Source organism: Dendrobates tinctorius, unplaced genomic scaffold (genome assembly GCF_039654945.1).
Source record: "Dendrobates tinctorius isolate UK_male_01 unplaced genomic scaffold, ASM3965494v1 ptg000022l, whole genome shotgun sequence".
Taxonomy (NCBI): domain Eukaryota; kingdom Metazoa; phylum Chordata; class Amphibia; order Anura; family Dendrobatidae; genus Dendrobates; species Dendrobates tinctorius.
This window is the reverse complement of record NW_027361690.1, coordinates 2,877,949-2,900,601: the sequence shown is the minus strand read 5'-3', so window position 1 is coordinate 2,900,601 and position 22,653 is coordinate 2,877,949. Positions and strand designations below refer to the sequence as shown.

The window sequence follows — 22,653 nt, the reverse complement described above, 5'->3', positions numbered from 1 at the left end:
AGGATTTGTTCTTATGTAGGCTATGTGCCTGCGGTGGAGTCCTGGTGTCTGGTGACGCACCTCCAAGGAAAAAGGAAGCCATGACCCCTGGTACCTGAATTTTAACCCCTGTTGGAGTGGCTGGCCGCCCCCTCCTCATCTCCCGATTGGTCATTCGAGGGTCCCAATAGAGCATCACCTGGAGGGAATAGTGGGAGGGTGGAATTCTGGCACTGTAATCTGACCCTCTAGCTAAATCCATGGGGGCTACGCAGTCAGAGGCATGTTCCTTAGTCAGTGCCATGCCTACCATTGTGCAATTTCTCCTGAGTACAAAAATACCCTGTATGTGGTGTATGTGGGGGAAAGACACTGTTTGGGTGCATGGCAGGGCTCAGAAGGGAGGGAGCACCATTTGACTTTTTGAACGCAAAATTGGCTGGAATCAATGGTAGTGCTATGTCTTGTTTGGAGACCCTCTGATGTACCTAAACAGTGGAAACCCCCCAATTATAACTCCAACCCTAACCCCAACACCCCCATACCCTAATCCCTACCCTAACCACAACCCTAACCCTAACACACCCCTAACACTAATCCCAACCATAACCACAACCCTAACTTTAGCCCAACCTTAACTTTATCTCAACCCTAACCCTAACTTTAGCCCAACTCCAACTATAAGCCCAATTATAACCTTAACCCTAACGGAAAAATGGAAATAAATACTTTTTTTTTATTATATTATTTTTACCTAACTAAGGGGGTGATAAAGGGGGTTTGAGTTACTATTTTTAGTTTGATCACTGTGATAGGGTCTATCACAGTGATCAAAATGAACTAATAGGAAAATTTTCCTATTGTTGCCGGGTGGCAGATCTCGGTGGGCGCACTGCGCATGCGCCTGACCTTTTCTTCCCGGAAGGAGACGCCAATGGCTGGGGTATGGAGGAGGGTCCAAGGACATTAGAGGTACCAGGTAGGCTCGGGTGACCCCATTTATTTCTCCTCTGATGTGCTAGATCACATCAGAGGAGAGAGTAATTAAATGGAATATTGGACTTTTTTTGCGGCCGCCGTAATTCCATGAATATTGGCTATCGCAACACCAGTATCGGTAAAAACTGACCCGAATCATGTTCTCCAGGGTCTCAGTTGTGTATTATTTGTGGAGCTGTGCCCTGGAAGCTTGGACTTGTGCACTTTGTCTGGAGCTGTAAACTGGAAGCATGGATTTGTGTGTCTGTGAGTGAATCAGTGCCCAGCAAGTATATTTTTTCATAGTGGCTGTAAATCTGTGCACTATATGAATAGAATTGTGCAATCTGTGTGAAGCTGTGCACTGTCAGCATGGACAGCATGGAAGTGGGAAAGCTCTGCGCTGTGGTATAAACTTCTACATTGTGTATGGAGCCTTTACAATGAATCTGTTGTCTTGTGCATTGTATGTGAGGAGCTGTGAATAGTATGTGCTTACTTGTCCATTGTGTGTGTAAGTGCACTTGTGCAATGTGTGTCTGGAGCTGACTATACATACAAGATGTTGTGCTGTAATGAACTATCATACTTAGTGCCCTTGTCTCCCCCTCCACATTTATTTGCAACACAGCCTCCATCGCCCACAGGCCACTCTTTTTTAGGTTTCTTATGCGTCCGGTCTACAGGTATTATCTTGTCTTGGGGCCCACTTCCGGGCACTATTGCTTTTAGTACCGCATCTACCTGACTTTGAGATTTTTTCTCATGCTGAACTTCATTTAGAAACACAGAAAAACACAATAAAATGTGTAAAAATACTCTGTTGTAAAAAAGTAACAGTAAACAGCAAGTGCTAGTAAAAAGATGGTAAAAAACGGGTATTTGGTTGTTACATTTTTTGCAAACAAATGTATACTAAGCTGTTCTACCAAATGTCAAGGTATACCCATATCAGAGCAGTCCCTAACTGATGTATTTAAAAACCTGATCATGTGTATAGTACCTGTATGAGCAGGATTCAAACAGGTAATGTCCGATGTGGACACGCTGCAGAGAACGGCTTATATGGCATTCTTTTAGCATATAGCTCGTGACAAGCGTTGAATTGGTATTATTATAGCCTATTCATGTCACTTAGTAATCCATCATTGCCTCTATTTATTGTATACTTTTGGGTGCTTTTCCCAGTATATACAGTGAATGAAGATTAAAATGAGATCTAATCACGGCTTTAATTATACTTGTAAAGTGTAAAACAGTGTTTAGTGGTGATTATATGCTTTTTTCTTCATTGCTAGTCCTTCTAGCTGTATACACATAATTTGAGTTAGCAAGCTTTATTTGCGTACATCATATAGATTTTTGCAAAAGCCTTATGCTTTCTCCTGATATATTGTACGAGTTTTGATAATTTTTACCTTCAGTTAAACCTATTAATTTATTCACATAATTGTAGCTACTGGTTGAATTAGATCACTGTTTGTTTTCAAACAGAAAGAATAAGCCCATTTTGGTCATTTTAGTCTGTAGATATAATTGGAAGCGGGAACATAATAACAACTCAACAAGCCGTTAAACAGTGTAATTGCACAGTAGATTTTTTTTTCCTGCAGAATAAATGACATTCATAACAAAGACATTTTTCTACAAGATAAAAAAGTTTACTTTCCACCATTATATAAGCACATAAGTATATGTATTTCATCGATGAGGACTGTGAGATCTCATTATGTTGAAATATTGCTAATAAAGAAAGCATATTGGGCCAAATGCCAACTCACAGTTTGGCTAATAAAATATTGAAAAATATTACAAACCATAAAAATATTGCTCGTGGTAATCCTATTTGGGAGATTTACAGTATCCAGCCTTACCATGGACTGCAAGGCTACTTTTCATTGCTTTTACAGTATAAATAGTTACAGAGATGCAGGTCAACAGACACAAATCAAAAGTTCCTGTAGAGTCCCATAAGAGCTCTTAACTGGCATATTTCCAAGGTATAACCTAAGGTTTATAGGGCATATGGGACTGGGGTTGTAATGGACCTTGAATAGCAATAAACATCTAAAAGTCTATGAATACTACAGCAGCCCCAGAGCTTTTTAAAAATCAAGGGGACTAATAAATTGTGTTTTAACATTCAAAATCGAATTCCAGTTGAGGGCATATAGAATTGGGAAAGAGAATGGATTTTATAAAAGTCTTGCACTAAGATAGTTCTAAGTAAAATACCATAAATTACGTGAAACTACAGCAGTAAATTACTATCTTAGGCTACTTTCACACTTGCGTTTTTTTGGGCTGCGTTTTTGCGCTTAAATGTGCATGCATTTTTTTCATATACTTAACATGGGTGCGCATTGTCATGCGCTTGTACGCGTTTGTATGCGCATGCGTTTTTTTGTAGTGTGCGCCCGGGCGCACAAAATGCATCCTGTTGCATTTTTTGTGCATCCGACCTGTCTCAAAAAAATGCATGCGCACGAAATTCACCCAAAACCCATTAAAGTCTATGGAAGCGCTGACGTGCGCATGGTTATGCGCACGTCAGTACAAAAAAAATGCATGCTTTTTTTGCAAAAAACAAGAAAACACGTTAAACGCAAGATGCGTTTTTATGCGCGTTTGCACTGCGCACGCAGCGCAAAAAAATGCAAGTGTGAAAGTAGCCTTACAGTAAATCTTCTACTTTTTCTGTAGTCCTTAAAGAAGTTTACTACTTGTCGCTTATATAATACCAACATATTTCAAAATGCTGTACAGATTAGTCATTACTCACATCAGTCTTTGGACAATACTTTTTTTTTTAATTTTTTTTAGAAGGGCCACTTGCCAACATCTTGTACAACTTTTGGGACTGTACTGGTGGTACTCTGCACCATTTGTTCAATTTTTTCTCGGCAAGAACACCAAAGGAGAAATGAAGTGATACAAAACAATGCTGATGAAGCTCAGTGGTTCGATGTTTAGAACTAATTGATTTTACACACATAGCCATAAATTGTTAAATGTCCATAGTACTTATATTTGTGCATATAATACAACATGCATGTACACTGTTTGTACACTGAACGTTTATAGCAAACTGCTAAAAACATAAAAAAATCCCGAGCAAGATTTTTCGCATGCAGTAGAACAGTGCCAATACATGCTGTCTGCTAGTTATTACCTAGTTAACAATGGGATCGTTCACGTTAACCTTGCACCAAAAATCAATTGAACAGCACTATTAACATCCAGTAATCGATGCTTCATGTTATTTCAATTCCAGCCCTTGTTAATTAATGGAACACCTATAATTAGAAGGCTACTGATCAATCCTTGTTAATTAATAGCTATACTTTAGGCCAGTGACAATTATGGGTGCTCAGTGCAATAAAGGGTTTCCGATTTTGACTCGTGTCATTAAAGAAAAACTCCTTTTACTGTATCCAAAGCCTTAGGCAAAAAATGTCCAATTACATACAAATGTTCTATTTATTCCATTTTATTAGTCATGTTGGAATTACAATATTCCCTATCTGTGTGTTCTGTAGCTTTATTCCATTTTGGTTTTTGGAATAGTGACTTCATTTTTTTTAAATCCAGTGACTTTATTTTTTGGCAATGGACTACTTACAGCAGGGTGAGGGCTAGATAAGGATTACATTGTTAGACTGTATGCTTAGGGTCCACAAGTAAAATACATACCGATGGCTCACTGTAAAACATAATGGTTGGCTCTAACCTTAGACTAGTAGGCCCTTAAATTCTGTGAGCTTGCTGTACATGTTCACTCAATACACAACAAGAAGCCCTATAGCGGTTGGTCCTGGTAAATGGGTAGCCTACTTTTGTTCCTAGATGTTATCTTAGTTACATGATGTGTGTACAGTCTAATAAAAAGAAATGAGGCGATGGTTTACATAGGCTGCCAAGTTTATTTTATGGACATATATGGACATATTAGCTGGAGATGCTGTGTGTTGTCTCTGTCGGCATTGAACTCACCTTGCTGAGCACTGCTTGGGTAGTTCTGTGGAGGACTGTTGGCCCATTCCTGGCACAGGGGCTCACCATGGGATTAACATGTTCCCCTTTAGATGAATTAATTATCCAGCAGGGAAACATAGCATACTATATATCTACAAGGAATGAACAACAACTTGCATGGTGCTCAGCAAGAAAGGGGTGACCTTCTTATGTGTCGTGTCCAAAGCTTGTTTGATATATCTTTATCATTCATACCAGTCAGACCTATCCCTGGATAAATATACCATTCTCGCCTTAAAAAATATCAGTCAAAGGAAAGTGGAGACACAAAAGTGCAAATGGGGTCTTATCACACGTTACACAGGGTAACCCTCCAAGAGAACTACTCACCTGGTGAGAATGAAAAAGGACATGTAATAATGGCAGCTGCTGCAGATCCACAGGTCAGTGCAGGACCTGATTGAAGCATACACTTAGGTAGGAAGAAAGGATCATCCCCGTTCTGCCGCAAGAAGAATTCCAAAAGTTGTAGAGGTTTCAACGTGGTTTATTTGAATAAATCACGTTGAAACCTCTACAACTTTTGTAATTCTTCTTGCAGCAGCGTGGGGATGATACTTCCTTCCTACCTAAGTGAATGCTTAAAAAATATCAAGCAGATGACAGATGGCAAAAAGAAGTCATCCAAAGTGAAAAAAAGTATCTAGGAAGGTGTAAAATAAGACTTTAAGTGGAGGTAGATTCTGAGTTCTGATTAAACAGTTTTGTTACATCCATGTTTCTTTCTGCAGCTGGATCCGGACGCCAGTATAATGCTTAAAGAGCTCCAAATGAAGCTTAGTGCCGTGTTGGATGAGCTTAGCTGCACATTTGGAGTGAGGTAATTATGATCCTTGCGTTCAGTGCTTGCGCTATTTACTGTAGGTTCTGTTTAGGTACCTTACTCTGCTCAATTGATTTTATGTAAAATCATTTTTTTCATGTAATATTTTTTTTTAAATTCAGTGGAATTTTCTTAGTGGCACATGCTAACGCATTAGTTGGCCACAGTTTTGTCAGATTTTCGTTGTTTATGGCATACACTATTCTACTTAGATGAAAAACAAAGAAGAAAACCTGACATTTCATTTTTTTTTATTTCCAAATAAAGTAAGTGGCATATGTTCTGCCATATCATCCATTTTTAATTATTAACCAGGTATAAACTAGACCCTTAGAAATCTAGGACATGACTGAAGCCTTTAAACACCTGCCACATTGGTTTGTATATTTTTCGACATCATTGCAGTAGAACATACATTGAAAAGTAGCTATTTTTTATTTGTAGCCCTACCCATTAACATATATTATGACGAAATGTAATTCTCAGATTTAGCCTCTAGATCTCTACTTCTATAATACTGTGTGGACTTAAAACACATAACAATTTTGTTTCAAGATTTAAATGCTCATCGATGGTTATGATCAGAAAAAAATTGACATTATTTGCTCACAGTCATGGAGAATTTGGTTCCTAATCCCTTTTTTGTCTTACAATCAGCCTATTTGTAGTGTGTACGACATCTGGTGGTCTTGATTTCACAATGTCTTTTCAATGGCAATTATAAAATACACACTATGATCTTGAATAAGTTAAATAATGAAAAATAAGAATTAGGGGCATAAATGAGATTTCTATTATGTTGGGCTCTCTTTAGCATCTTAGAAGACACATAAAATGCAAAAACAGAAGAGATGAAAATGTAAAAAAGAAGGCAGCAGGTCAAAAGTGAGATGATTCTGATAAGATATACAGAAGGTGGGGTGAGCAGACAACGGAAAGCAGAGACTATATTGAATTGTTCTTGTAATGTTGTGCTTCATTATAGTGGCTGACAAAGTAAATCAAGTGGCGGAAAGAGAAAGAAAGGCTAAAAACTTAATACAACTTTCTTGTATTTCTAGTTTCCAGAACATAATTGAGGACTGTGTGAGACAAATGAGTGTGGAATTAAATCAGATGCGAAGCAATGGAAATACATCCACAAACAGAAACAATGCTGCCATGGATGCTGAAATCGTACTGCGGCCATTGATGGATTTTCTGGATAAAACGTTAGTACTAATTGATTGTGGTTGGTGTCCAGTTAATGATATTTAAGTCTGGTGCCTCAACCAAATATAATGCCCTTATAAATGATTTAGTAAAGGGCTTCAAAGAGGTTGGTCCGCTTTCGGGATAACTTTTTTTTTTACATGCATGTATTTTGGGCTAAAAAGAATTTTTGCAATTAGGTTTCATTACGAATTTTGCACTGTTTGGCTTTTACAGTCGGTTTGTTTACCTGCACTTTAATGTAGTCTTTAGTCATAAATCAGCTGAGGAGCTCGGAAAAAAAGGCAGATACGAGAGTTACACCTTACGTGTTGGATGTCAGAGCGAGTTAATTGACAGGTACTGCATGTTAGTGCAGTTTCTCTAACATGCTGACCAGCACTTCTGTCCATTCAATGGCCGCTGGTTATGTACCTGGTACAGAACCCATCCCTACAGTAGTAGGATATATGTATATACTTGGTACAGTGCCAATCCCTACAATGGTCGGATACATATATCTGGTACAGTACCAATCTCTAAAATGGTTGGATATACTGTATGTATATATCTGGTAGAGTACCAGTCCCTACAATGATAAGATATATGTAGATATCTTTTACAGTTCCAAGCCCTGCAATGGTAAGATATACGTATATAACTGGTACAGTACCAATCCCTACAATGGTTGGATATATGTAGATATCTTGAACAGTACCAAGCCCTACAATTGTAGGATATATGCAGTATATATATATCTATATCTATCTATCTATATCTATCTATATATATATATATATATATATATATATATATATATATATATATATATTTATACCGGTCTCACCCTCCACGATGCGCAGGTGAAATTAAATTCCTGCTGTATGCAGATGACCTGCTGCTTCTGTCACCAACCGAGAAAGGCCTCCAAGACAACCTGAAAATCTTAGAGAAATTCAGCTCCACCTGGGCACTACCGGTCAACCTAAAGAAAACCAACATCATGGTGTTCCAGAAGAGAAAGAGAAAATCAGACTAGCACCCTTCTTTTGTCCTCAACAACTGCGCCCTTACTGGAACGGACAAATATACCTACCTGGGTCTAGAGATTCACCGGTCAGGGAGCTTCAAACAAGCCATAGAGACCCTGAAAGACAAAGCATGCAAAACCTTCTATGCCATCCGAAGGAAACTCTACCATCTGAAGCCACCAGTGAGGGTCTGGTTAAAAATCTTCGACTCTATCATCGCCCCAATCCTCCTGTATGGCAGCGAAGTCTGGGGTCCTCACACCTACCCAGACTGGTCAAGGTGGGATTCCAGCCCAACAGAAATATTCCACCTGGAATTCTGCAAGCACCTTCTCCAAGTCCTTCGGAGTACCTCCAACAGTGCTTGCCGGGCCGAGCTGGGCAGATTCCCTCTACACCTAACGGTTCTAAAGAGGGCACTGTCATTCCGGGCTCACCTACGTAGGAGCAATCCAAGCTTCCATCACCATAAAGCCCTGACACATGTAGGTGAAACAGAAAAACCAGGATCCTCGGAACAGCCCACCCAACCCAACCTGACCAGAACACCAATCACAACAACCTGAACATAGCCGGAATCAGGAAGATGGTAGATGAAGGCCAGGAGAGGTACGTAAGTAACTGGAAGAACGACATCATCAGCTCATAGAAACTGACCATGTACCGGAGTCTACAGAGAGACTACAGACTGGCCCCATACCTGGACAAACTCCCGGACCCCAGAGACTGCAAGATTCTGAGCTGGTATAGACTCAGTGCCCACAGTCTGGCCATCGAATCCGGTCGACACAGGCAGAGCTACAAGCCCAGGGAGGAAAGACTGTGCCAACACTGTGACCAGGAGGCCCTGGAGGATGAGACCCACTTCCTGCTACACTGCCCCAAATACTCAGCAGTGAGGGACACTCACTTCAGGAGACTCTCACATCTCTTCCCGGATTTCATCACCATGAAGGAGGAGGAGAAAACATATATCCTGCTGGGGGAAGAAGAGAGAGCAGTGGAGATAGCGGTGCAATATGTGTGCGGATGTCATAGACTGCGAGAAAGAAAACTATGATATGCCATGGATTTCTATGGCCCCCACCCTGGATCTGCCCCATCCCCCCATCCACCTTCCCTATGCTATGGACTTCTATAGCCCCATCCTGGATCTGCCCCCATCCACCTTTCCTACAGCCCCTACCCAACATCCCTACAGTCCCTATCCCTATTTCCTTTTGTACACTTGCTTTGGCAAAACTAATATGTATTTAGTCCTGCCAATAAAGCTTCATTGAACTTGAATTTATATATATATATCTGGTACACTACGAATCACTGCTACAATGGTAGGATATATGTAGATATCTTGTACAGTACCAATCCGTTCAATGATGGAATATATGTATATAACTGGTACAGTACCAGTCCCTACAGTGGTAGGATATATGTAGATATCTTGTACAGTACCAATCCCTTTAATGATAGAATATAATTAGATGTCTTGTACAGTACCCAGTCCCTACAATGATACGATATACATTGATATCATCTCATATTCCTAACCTCAGGCACTTAATCTCCTTTTGGAAAGCAAACTTATTGTATCATTTATCTATTTGCTAATATAGACATACACACACATCCTCGCGTATGCACACACTCAGCTGACAAAATATTCATTACTGCACTGACTCCATAGTTAATTAAAGGTCAATGCCATCTAGAATATGTCATCATATGAATAGCAGTATTCTGACATCTGAGATATCCACTGATGCTGAGAATTAAGGTGCTGCTGCATTGGTTGTATCACTATGACCACTTGTAAATTTTCCCTTTTGTTCCCTGACTTATTTTCTTACCATTGCATAGCTATGGCCACAGGCTGTGCAGAGGACTACAGCCCGGTCCAATCAAATGAATGAAGCCAGCTGCAGTTAGGGCACGGCCAGGTGACCAGGAGCTCTGCTCTGCAGGAAAAACTTGGATGTTGACATAGTGCCACACCAGCACTGCTGCCATTTCATTTTCAGGATTATTGGGAGCCACAGAGGTCTGCGCCCCATCGATCATATTTTAATAGCATATAATAGGCATACGGGATCACTTTATAAGAGGAGGCAATACCTTATTACACTAGATACATACAGGAAAATATGAAAAAACCTCACAATAGAGTGCAGCACGTCCACATAATCGTGCAGTAATCCTTTGTCTATTAATCTTCTGTAGTGCAGATTGAAATGTCATATTACCAGAATGGATCTTACTGCGCAGATTCTCTGTAAATGTAACTGGCGTGGCATCTGGAAGACTGAAGTTTTCACGTAACATCTTTATTAATCTCAAATTGGATATATGGTTATGCAAAACTACATTACTTAGTCCTTCAGGTTTTGTATAATCACTTTATCCATTTTATAATGTTTTCTTTTTTTGTATTTTTATACTGCAATCTTCTTGTTCTACAAAGAGTAAAAAAATAAATGCAGTTATAGTGTATGAAAGACAGCACCATAACTGTGTGTTAAAGAAAGCAGCACCTTAACAATGTGACTAAGCTGGTGACACATGCCATACAAACCAAAGGCTCGCACATTCGTCAGGTCACAATTGCGAAAGTAAGTCTACACAATTTGACTAGAAATGAACCAGAGCATAAGCTGGTATACATGAACTGTGTAACAGCACGTTCACACTGTGGCCATTTCACAGACAAAACCCAAAATGAGTTCTAATACTAGAGACAAGAGAGTACTATCCCAATTGGGTAAACCTCGTCACGGTGGGATGGTTTTTCCGCTTTTTTTAGCAAAATAGAATAACCAAGAACCCCAATTTTCTTACATGTACTATTACTTTTTACTTACTTACTGGTTAGCATATGGTAATTTAGTTTTTTTCTTGGGTATGCTTTGGATAAAGTTGATCAAAAAGATTCACAGGATCCTGTTCTAGGGGGCACATTGGTAGTCTGTGGCTGCTGGATCCAATCAATGTGAGCCTGCAACTGCCTACAGAGACCCCAGCACTGAGTCTGATAAGTAGGCCCCCAAGACGTCATGTGAGCATGGCACCGCAACATAATGCTGCAGGGCATACAAATCAGAAAAGGCACCAGAGGTGCTGTAGGTTAGGAGATGCTAAGTGCTCATCTGCAGGGCTGGTTTTAGGCAAAGTGGGGGCCTGGGCAAAAGTTTAAAATGGGGCCCCAAATGCTCATATATTGCACATCCCACAGAAGCATTTTGGTTGTATTTACAAGCGCTGAGTTCAGGCCTCTTTACACAGGCTGAGTAATAATAATGGGGACAGAAAAATCACTAATCGGTCAATCTGTCCCCACACGGTATCATCATGTTATCAGCAGCATATCTGCAGTTTTCACCCGGCGATGTGCTGCTGGGAACAATGATTTTTGTTCTGGCATAAACATGCCAATTACTCAATGAATAAGCAGCATTTTGCTTGTTTAGTTTAATACACCCCATAATCCTAGTATAATAGTCTCCCCATAGTCCTTCATTGAGTATAATACACTCCTCCTAGTCCTCCATATATTAAAATACAGTCCTCAGTCCTCCATATAATATAATACACTTCTCAATGTCCTCCGTATACTAAAATACACTGCTCAGTCCTCCATATAGTATAATACACTCCTCAGTGTTCAACATATAGTATAATGCACTACCATACTACCATAGTCCTTAATGTATTACAGTTCACCTCCCACAGTATAGTGCACCTCGTAGTTCTTCATGTAGTATACTGTATTCCCCATAGTCCTTGATACAGTATAATACAGGTCCTATATAGTACATATAGTATAATGCACTGCATTATGTCAAATAGAGTATAATGCAGTCACCCCACAGAATATAATATTGCCCCCTCATAGAGTATAATGCAGACCCCCATACAATATAATGTAGCCCCCATAGAATATAATTTTGTCCCCTCATAGAGTATAATGCAGCCCCAACCTTACAATATAATGTAATGTAGATCACGTGAAGTCATTATTGCCCTCTACTCCTCTTTGGTCAGACCTCATCTGGAATACTGTGTCCAGTTTTAGGCACCACATTTTAAAAAAGACATCAACAAACTGGAGCAAGTTCAGAAAAGAGCGACCAGAATGGTGACCGGTCTGCAAACCCTGTCTTATGAGGAAAGGTTGCAGGATTTGGTAATGTTTACCATGCAAAAGAGAAGACTGAGAGGAGACTTAAAAACTGTATACAAATATCTCAAGGGCTGTCACATTGTAGAAGGATCATTTTTAATTTCATTTGCACAAGGAAAGACTAGAAGCAATGGGAGGAGACACAGAATAGATATTAGAAAAAACTTTGACAGTTAGGCTGCCACGAGAGGTAGTGAGTTCTCCTTCAATGGAAGTCTTCAAACAGAGGCTGGACAGACATCTGTCTGGGATGATTTGGTGAATCCTGCTTTGAGCAGGGGGTTGGACCAGATGGCCCAGGAGGTCCCTTCCAACTCTACGATTCTATGATTCTATGTCCAGTCCAAGAGAAATAAAGCATTCACAGCATCCATGATCATCTTCAATTATTAGTTCACTGTCACCATACAAAGTATTAAAGGGAACCAGTCACCTGAAAAAACATTATTAACCTGCATATATGGGGATAATCTGCAGATTAATAGCGTTCTGAACCTAACTTTCTTTCCCCCAGCAGTGTTTGGTTTTCAGGCAAAGGGGCGGCACCTGTGCGGTTTCAGTCACTACTCTATTCCTGAAGAGTGGCCAATGTAACTGCACCCACAGCGCTGACTGACAGGTTATCTGCAGTTTAACAGCGGTTTTTCAGCTGACAGGTTCCCTTTAAGTGCAAAAGAAAAATTTCAACCACTTAGCCCACCATGGTTTTATTCAAGTGCCGCTTGTTTTTCCTCTAGTAAATCTATGAAAAGGATTCATTTTTGCTTAGTGGCTTGATAATTAACGTAGATCCTAACTAGTGATGGGCAAACTTGTGGATGTTCGGGTCCAGTGGGATCTGCCGAACATTTAAAAAAAAAGGTAAGTTTGGGTACCAAAATTGTACCCGAACTCAAACTTGAGCCCAGACCCCATTCAAATGAATAAAGGGCCCAAACAACTGGTGTTTCCTACTTTGTCATCTGTGTGACAACACGATAAACACCTCCTCTGATTGACGGTAAGATTTAAAAAATGTAAAAAATAAATAAAAACTAAGTTTAACTCGCTGCCCATGTTGCTGTTACAGATATAATAAAAAACATAAAAAAGTATTTTCCCTATCAGTGAATCTGTGAAAATCAGATGTTTCAAAACATAATTTTTTTTAACCCATGCAATAAACCCTGTGAGGAAACAAATGCAGAATTCTTTTTTTCATTAACCTCACCTCCTAAAAAATAAAATGGAAAAAAGTAGTCACAGTCTTATGTCTGACAAATATACAAATAAAAATAACAGTGTGATCTGTATAACACAAACCATCATGTAGATCAAAAGAGGAAAAAAATAAAATATAAAAAAATACAATTCTCAACAATGAAATTGCAACACCAAGAAGGAAAAGCTGTGGAGCTATGGAAATCACAGGGTCGATAGACATGTTAATGATATGGAAATAATGAAGAATGGAGACAAATTGTTCAAAACATCTCGATTTATTCAGTAGCAAGAATTAGCGACATGCACAGAAATACAGGCATTTCCATGTCATGGCTGCTATCAATGAGGTTATTGATGGTTGTCTGGGGAGTGTTCTGTCACGCTGATTGCACTTGGGCATGCAAATCATCAATATCCACTGCTGGAAGCTCTCTAAATGTGCTTAATGGGAGACATATTCGGGGATCTTGGAGGCAATGATAGCACATTTAGGCCAAGCAGGCTGCTCACAGTAGTACAAGCAACATGCAGCCTTGTGTTGTTGTTTTGAAAAAATGCTCCTGAAAAACTTTTCAGAAATGATCATACCATTGGTTCCATCTCCAAACCAATGTTACGCTGAACTATAACGGCAATGGAATGAAGAATAGAGATGTCCAGGTACCCTACACCCCACATTATGTCAACCACCCCAATGTCTCCAGGTAAATTTCTGGCTCTCATTGGAACCACAATAAAAGCAGGACTGAGCGCTGAAGGGGATAGACCATGATTCCAGCCTCAATTGCTATCTTGCTCTGAACTTACGGTGGCCTCACACTCCTCGCTCTGGCAACAGACATGGTGTAGGAGTGGGCCTTTCCCTTTCTTCCAACTGTACCTTTAACCCAATCCCACCTCTACCATCACTTATCATGCCCTCTTTTGAAGTCCACTCTGTCCACATCTACTCTCCAACCTCCAAATGGCCATCATATACCGACCTCCGGGCCCAACCACTGCCTTTATTGACCAGTTCTCCACCTGACTTCTTCACTTGCTCTCTGCTGACATTCCCACCATCATCATGGGTGACTTCAACATCCTCATTGACACCCACCAGTCGGCAGTCTCTAAACTCCTGTCACTCACTTCATCTTTTGATCTTACTCAGTAGTCTTTCTCAGCCACCCACACAGACGGACATATATTAGACCTAGTCTTCACCCGTCTGTGCTTTCTATCTAACTTCATAACCTTCCCTCTATCTGACTACTATCTACTCACTTTCTCATCCCTATCCTCCTCACCTGTAACTCATGTCCAGCAACTTGCGCACCCCCACAGAAACCTCGCACATCTAGACACTTGCACACTCTATGACTCTATTCAACCACTGATACCAAAAAACAAAAAGTTAAACTGCACCCTATAAGCGTCAAAGTCTTTAAGACAGATTAATAGAGGCGCACGTCAAAACAAGGGAGCCCATCCTGGAGCAAGTTCCATAATAATAGATAAAAAAGGCAGCGCCTCAGACAATGGTAAAAAAAGGCTTACATTTTATTCTGCCTCTTGTGGCGACATTTCGGTCAGAAGACCTTTTTCAAGCTCTGCTATCAAATGTGCCACAATCACACCTATCCTCAAAAAGCCATCCCTTGACCTGAGCACTCTGTCCAGCTATCGTCCCATATCTTTGCTCCCATTTGCTTCCATACTTCTTGAGCAGCACGTCCACGCTGAACTTTCCTCTCACTTTGCATCTAACTCGCTCTTCGACAACCTACAATCTGGCTTCCGTCCCTACCATTCCACTGAGACTGCCCTGACCAACATTGCCAATGACTTACAGCCAAAGCTAACAGACAATTCTCTATACTCCTCCTTCTCTACCTGTCCTCTGCCTTTGACACAGTTTACCACTGCCTCCTACTACAGATCATCTTTTCCTTTGGTGTCAAAGACTTTGCCCTATCCTGGATCTCCTCATACCTTACAAACTGCACATTTAGCGTTTCCTACTCCCACACTACCTCCTCATCTCACCCTCTCTCTGTTGATGTCCCTCAGGGCTCTGTTCTGGGACCCCTTCTATTCTCAATCTATACCCTTGGCCTGGGACAATTCATAATGTCTTATGGCTTCCAGTATCATCTAAATGCTGATGACACTCAGATCTACCTCTCTGGCAAAGATGTCACCTCTCTGCTGTCCAGAATCCCAGAGTGTCTATCAGCCATATCCTCTTTCTTCTCCTCTCCCTTCCTCAAGCTTCATGTGGACAAATCTTAGCTAATTATCTTTTCTCCATCTTGCAAACCTTCCCTACCTGATCTATCTATCACAATAAATGACATAACACTTTCCTCTGTCCTGGAAATTCGCTGCCTTGGAGTGACCCTTGACTCTGCCCTGTCCTTCAAACCACACATCCAAGCTCTCACCTCCTCCTGTCGCCTCCAGCTCAAAAATATTTCCAGAATCTGTCCATTCCACAACCCTCACTCTACCAAAATGACTACTGCAACATCCTAGTGCCCTACCTTTTAACACTCTTGCACCCCTCCAGTCCATCCTTAACTCTGCTATCCGACTAATTAATGTCTGTCCTCGCTACACTCCTGCTTCCCCTCTTTGCAAATCCCTACTGTTGCACCCACAGGGCGTGAAGATGTATAGTGGACCCACTAGACCACTGATGGTGCAGTGGTAGCTGTATACCCAATACACAAGAGACAGGAGAACAGCATCAAATAAACTAAAGATGTTTATTAAATAAAGCAAACAAATGGACAAGGTGCCTGAGGGAAGAACCCTCTGGACCACGACACAGAACCACGTAGTGGAGCACCGGGCAAGGTGTACCCCTATACAGGGGCTCCCCCGTCGCAACACCAGATGACCTTAATTCCGCGATGCCCGGACCAGAGGGACGACCCATACAGACCATATAGAGGAGGTGGTGAGAGACCTGGAAGGTCTGAGTAATCACAGAAAGGCTGATCTAGCCTGCGATGGTCACTGGATGATTCCAAGAGGAAAGCCTTGGTCAGTCTGGGGTAGGAACCGGAGTGTCCAGAGGGATCCAGGAGCGGGAACTGCCAGCAGAGGATTCTGAGGAGACAGAGATATTAGAATATTGCAATGGCATTCAGAACGCAGAGCAAAGCAGAGTGTGGCCTGAGTGGGAGGCAGCGATCCCACAGAATGAATACATTGTTCAGGCAACTCCCTCTTGAGGGAGGATGCCTTTTATGCACAGAGCATCACAGCACAGACAGCCCTAATAGACAACAGGTGCCCTGCTGTTTTAAGTATGTGCAGGAAGCAGGGCGCGACTCCTAAGAGCATAACCAGGAGACCTGCCAAGAGGATGCAAGTTCTTAGCAGAGAAAGGAGCCGCTGTTTGTCTGGAGCCATGGACAGGGTGAGTAGTAGCAGTGGAGCTACGAGATAGGCGCCGGTCTCCCTGCGCAGCAGAGACCGTGCCTGCGGCTGAGGGCATGACACCTTCACTGTCTCCCAATTTCCTTGCGTACCCAGTTTAAACTACTAACACTGATCTACAAAGCCATCTAAAACCTTTCTCCTCTGTATATTTCCGAACTAATCTCTCAATATCTCCTCTCACGTAATCTCCGGTCTTCCCAAGACCTCCTTCTCTCCTCCACGCTTATTCACTCCTCACCCAATCGCCTCCAAGATTTCTCCTGAATATCTCCGATCCTCTGGAATTCTGTGCCTCAACACATCCGGTTATCCACCACATTTGAATCGATCAGACCAGAACTGAAAACCCATCTCTTGAAAAAAGCGTACAACATGTAATGGCCATGCAGCCACCTCAACACCATCAGAGCTACTGCAACCCCCCATCCTACTGTCTCCTTCTCATCATCCTGTAGAATGTAAACCCACAAGGGCAGGGTCATCTTCCCTCTGTATCAGTCTGTCATTTTTAGTTTGTTTACTGTAAATGACATATGTATTTTGATGCAAAACCGTCTTATGTACAGCACCATGGAATTAATGGTGCTATATAAATAATAATAATAACAACTATGATAACAATTAAGAGAGGGAGCGTGAGGTCAATATAACACTGATGAAGTCAGTAGAACACCTGCATCTAGATACCTAGCTCTTATCCCAATGACATGTGAAAGCCTTCTGATGGTGTGGGGTGGCATAATGTACAGAGGAACCCTTCCTCTCTTAATTCCAGGTGCACTATCATCTTGGTTCAACACCGATTTAGTCATGAAACCAGTGGTATAGTCATTTCTCCAGTGTCACAGGAGCCGTTCTCAACATGACATCATTAGTGTTATACACAAACATGACATGAATCTCCCAGGAAACCTTTGAACTGGATCATTATCCTTAAAAGCGGAGCTTGCAACTTCATGCCAGTGAGTGAGAGAGGGGAGAAAAACAGGCAGGGACTATAGCATGGAGAGAAGAAAGCGTTCATACTTCTCATGTTATACCCACTGATCTCTGAACTTAAAGCTTCAAAAGGGGTCATGTCAGAGAAACCATATCTAGAAAACAGAAGATGCATTATAAAAATCCGTCAAATAAACTCTGTAACTTAAACCCCTTAAGGTACACAAACACATATGGTATATGTTCAAATAGTTTAGAAGCTTTTTCAAAATACAGCTTTGGCACATTGATGATTCTTGACGTTATCCATTTCCAAATGTAGGTTTTGATGTTTTTTCATTAAAATGCTTTTGTAAATTGTTATTGTTTGTAATTTGTTCCTAGATTATCGGTCTCTGCAAAGATTTGCGAGAAGACTGTGCTAAAGCGAGTTTTAAAAGAATTATGGAAACTGGTACTCAACAAAATTGAGAAACAGATTGTGTTGCCCCCTCTAACAGACCAGACAGTAAGTAATAAGGCTTTTGTATCTTGTTTCCAATGAGAGCAACTTTTATTGTAACAAAACCCAGCTTCACTTAGCAATAAAACAATATTGGAAAGTTTAGCTTACCCAGGTATTCGATTTCTGTCTTGTACACAATCAATATGTGGAACCCTAGATAGTTAATGTTTTATAACAAATTTCTGGTGCTATAACATGCTCAGAAATGGCTGAAAAAAGGTAATAGTATTTCTACAGTGTGCAAACCTGAAAAATCCATATTGTTATATTACTTTTAGCATCACTGTGATGAGGAAGAAAACAAGCTTACCATAGGTGCAATTTCAAGCATTTTTAGTTTTATTCTTGCTATATTGATGTTTTTAACTGTTTGAGAATGTGTTTTATTTTGACTCAACACATCATATTGATTATGCCTCCCAATTAATGTCTGTGGGAGAGAGGGGAGGGGGAAGTTGGAGCTTGACACGCTGAGACATATATCATAAGCTGTTGCAATTGAATATAGCTGGTGGGTGCCGTGCCTGCTTGTGATTTCAGCCGAAGACAGGACAAAGGAGGGGTGTTTCCAGCATGTACATCCAGTTCTAATAAAATTTCTTTTTATTCAAACATTCTAAAAACCAATTCTAAAATTGAGAGAGAGAGAGAGACTCTGTGCCTTACAAATTTCTGACGCACCAAGGTGCCTCCCAACTTTAACCTATTGTGAATATGAACTGTTTTTTTCTCTCTGTCATTTGTTTTTGCAACTATTTCATTTCTATTTTTTGAGAGATACCATTGTCAATCATTTTGGTCTGAAAAGGACCATTGTGCTCTCGTCTTCGTTTTGTCTTCCAAAAGGTTTCTCCCACTTTCAAGTTCTCCCAGGCTGCCAGTTGTAGACATGGTGTGAGTTTGTACAATACATAGTGAGACTATGTAGTTGGGGGTATCTGGACTGTGGACAGGTTGTCTTTATGATACCCCACAGAAATTAAACAGATTTTTAATCTTAAAAAAATGTATTTAACACTAAAAAGCCACAAATACCCTGTGATTTACAAATATCTATAATGTTCTGCCCTTAAATAAGGAGCATATATGACAGATCTGTTTCAAAGAGATTTGTCCCATCACAGAGAGTAACCTCCCACCAATTAGAAGGTGATTGCATATCCTTGCTTTATGCCTTAACTTTCTGTGTAACATGGCCCCCATTCATCAAAGTGTTGATGCCAGAAAACTGGTGTGAAACACTTAGAACATTTTTGCAGAACACTGAGGTTCTTAAGAGTGGTATGACTTTTGGCCTAATGGGCAGAACTTGGGAGGAGTTGGCACATGGTATGGCTGTGCCACTTGTTAAAATGAATCAAAAGAGCAATATATCTTATATCAGAAATGTTTTTCCAGTCTCAAACCAGAGTAACATTTGTGGAGCGATGCACAGAGGTGCATGCTACTGAAAGGATGCACCAAATTCAATAAGTGGTGTGCGCCATACTGACACACAAAAGATGAATAAAGAGTGATAAAAACGTGGTATGTAAAAATAATTTGGTAGAAGTCAAAACGCCAAACCGTCCCACGAAAAGCAAGCCCTAATATGGTTCATTTGACAAAAAAAATTATAAGTTACAGCTCTCGGAAAATGACAATGCAGACGTAAATACATTTTTGTTAAATATTATTTTTAGTGTATTAAATTAGTAAACCATAAAAAATATAAATTTAGTATCTATGTAATCGTACTGACCCGAATAATACATCTGTCTTATCACTCAAATAAACGAATTAAAAATAATTTAATTGCTATTTTTTACTAATTCTGCGTAATTCTACAACTCGTCACTCCAAAAAGTAATCCCTCATATAGTTCTCCTTGCCAAAAAATAAAAAAGTTACAGCTCTCAGAATATGGCAATAAAAAAACTATATTTTATAAAGAAAAGCATTTTTGCTGTGATAGTTGCAAAACATAATAACAAAACTACCGTATATACTCGTGTATAAGCCGACCCCCCTAATTTTGCTGCAAAAAATGGGAAAACTTATTGACTCGCGTATAAGCCTAGGGTGGAAAATGCAGCAGCTACTGGTAAATTTCAAAAATAAAAATAGATACCGATAAAAGTAAAATTAATTGAGACATCAGTAGGTTAAATGTTTTTGAATATCCATATGAATCAGGAGCCCCATAAAATGCTTCATACAGTTCATGATGGCCCCATAAGGTGCTCTATACAAAATACACCCCATATAATGCTGAACAAAGGTTAATAATGGCCCCATAAGATGCTCCATAGAATGTGCCTCATATGCTGCTACATAAACGTTATGGCCCCATAAGATGTTCCATAGATTATGCCCCATATGCTGCCCCATAAAATGCTCCATAGATTATGCCCCATAAGATGCTCCATAGATTATGCCCCATATGCTTCCCCATAAGATGCTTCATAAAATGCTCCATAGATTATGCCCCATAAGATGCCCCATATGCTGCTCCATAGATTATGCCCCCATATGCTGCCCCATAAAATTCTCCATAGATTATGCCCCCATAAGATGCTACATAAGATGCTCCATAGATTATGTCCCCATATGCTGCCCCATAAATTATGCCCCCAAATGCTGCCGCTGCAAATAAAACAAAAATGACATACCTCTCCATCGCTGGGGGCCAGGTGCCGGGGCCCTGAGCAGGCAGGGACAGGTGCCGGTGTCACCGCTGGCCCAGGGCCCCAGCACCTGAGATATTCACCTGTCCCCCGCTCCATCACTGCACCCACTCTGTCTCTTCCGGGTCTTCTGTCAGTGATGTTCAGGCAGAGGGTGCAGCGTGCACTAACTATGTCATCACGCCCTCTGACCTGAGCATCACAGCCAGAGGACACGGAGGACAGAGTAGCGCGCAGCAATGGACCGGTGACAGGTGAATATTGCATATACTTACCCCCTCCTGGCGTGGTCTCTGCAGCACCGCTTCTCCTGGTCTCAGGCTCCTTCCTTCAGTGGTCACGTGGTACCACTCATTAAAGTCATGAATATGCATGTCTGCTTGTCTGTAGGACAAACAGATGCAAAAATCATATAAAGACTGTACTCGATTAACAAATCACCATTTGATATGTGTATCAAGATGATTATGCATATGTGCTACATTTATTTGAGTTGCCACTCATAGTAGCAGTCCACAATGGTTGAGCTAGGAAGAGCTTTCTGCTTCAAACCATAGCACAAATAACCAAGTACCAGCCTTTAACACACTCGGCTATATATCATTAACCCCATATACCATGCGTCATTATGTGCAGTGGCTCTTAATGAATCAGTGACTGTTTAGTATTTTAGCACAGATTGTGTATCATAGAGTCCTTACAGCAAAAACCTTCAGACACCTCTTATCACAATAATTATTGCAAACAATCATCCTTATTTCACTCTGATATCATAATGTGATTGTGTGTAGCCTGAAAAGTAATGAGACATAAACAAATTGGGCTTTGCCCACCCTGTGAACCTACTTATACACAAGTATATACTGTACTTAAGTTTTATTAGTATTGATATTACAAAAAAGAGGAAAAAAACAAACTACAAGGTCTTACAAAATAATAATAAAGAAAAAAGTCAAAGGTAATAAATATTATTTATTAGGACAAAAAAGAGGAAGGTGAAAGGACATGACAATGATGTAACGAGCAACCAAGAGTATAACTGCCCAAAAGATGGGTGACCAAAAAGAATTTTAGCTGATATACAATCTCTAGGACACATGAATTCATAAGAGGTGCCACATGATTAAAACAAATACCGTATAAAACTTATTGACTTGCATATAAGCCTAGGGTGGAAAATGCAGCAGCTACTAGTAAATTTCAAAAATAAATTAGATGCCTATAAAAGTAAAATTAATTGAGACATCAGTAGGTTAAATGTTTTTGAATATCCATATTGTATCAGGAGCCCCATATAATGCATCATATAGTTCATGATGGCCCCATAAGATGCTCCATACTAAATACACCCCATATAATTCTGCACAAAGGTTAATAATGTCCCCATAAGATGCTCCATAGATTATGCCCCCATAAGATGCTCCATCGATTATGCCCCCATATGCTGCACTGTTGTGAATTCCCTGGCTCAGACGTCTGAGCCGAAGCTCCTCCTGCTCCCTCCGGTGGTTACTGGAGGTAGTGGGGCTGGCCAGATTGACAGAGATTTGCCAGCTGATGATGATGATGAGTGGAGATCTGGGGTTATGGATTGGAGTATTTAATTCTGCAGACTTCCTGAAATCCCTGCTGGCTGTTGCTTTCCTGTGCATTCAGAGGTCTGATGTCTCCTGCCCTGTTCCTGTATTGTTCAGCTA

At 40.6% G+C, this 22,653-nt stretch overlaps 1 protein-coding gene across 1 annotated transcript in view; it reads left to right on the top strand.

Annotated features, from left to right (window-relative positions):
* The window catches only part of UNC13C (unc-13 homolog C), a 1,077,413-nt gene that overhangs the window by 793,346 nt on the left and 261,414 nt on the right, over positions 1–22,653 (top strand). Inside the window, exons 26-28 of the mRNA XM_073568403.1 lie at positions 5,724–5,812; positions 6,877–7,026; positions 18,170–18,293. Coding sequence (XP_073424504.1) covers positions 5,724–5,812; positions 6,877–7,026; positions 18,170–18,293 — 363 coding nt within the window. The remainder of the gene's footprint in view (positions 1–5,723; positions 5,813–6,876; positions 7,027–18,169; positions 18,294–22,653) is intronic.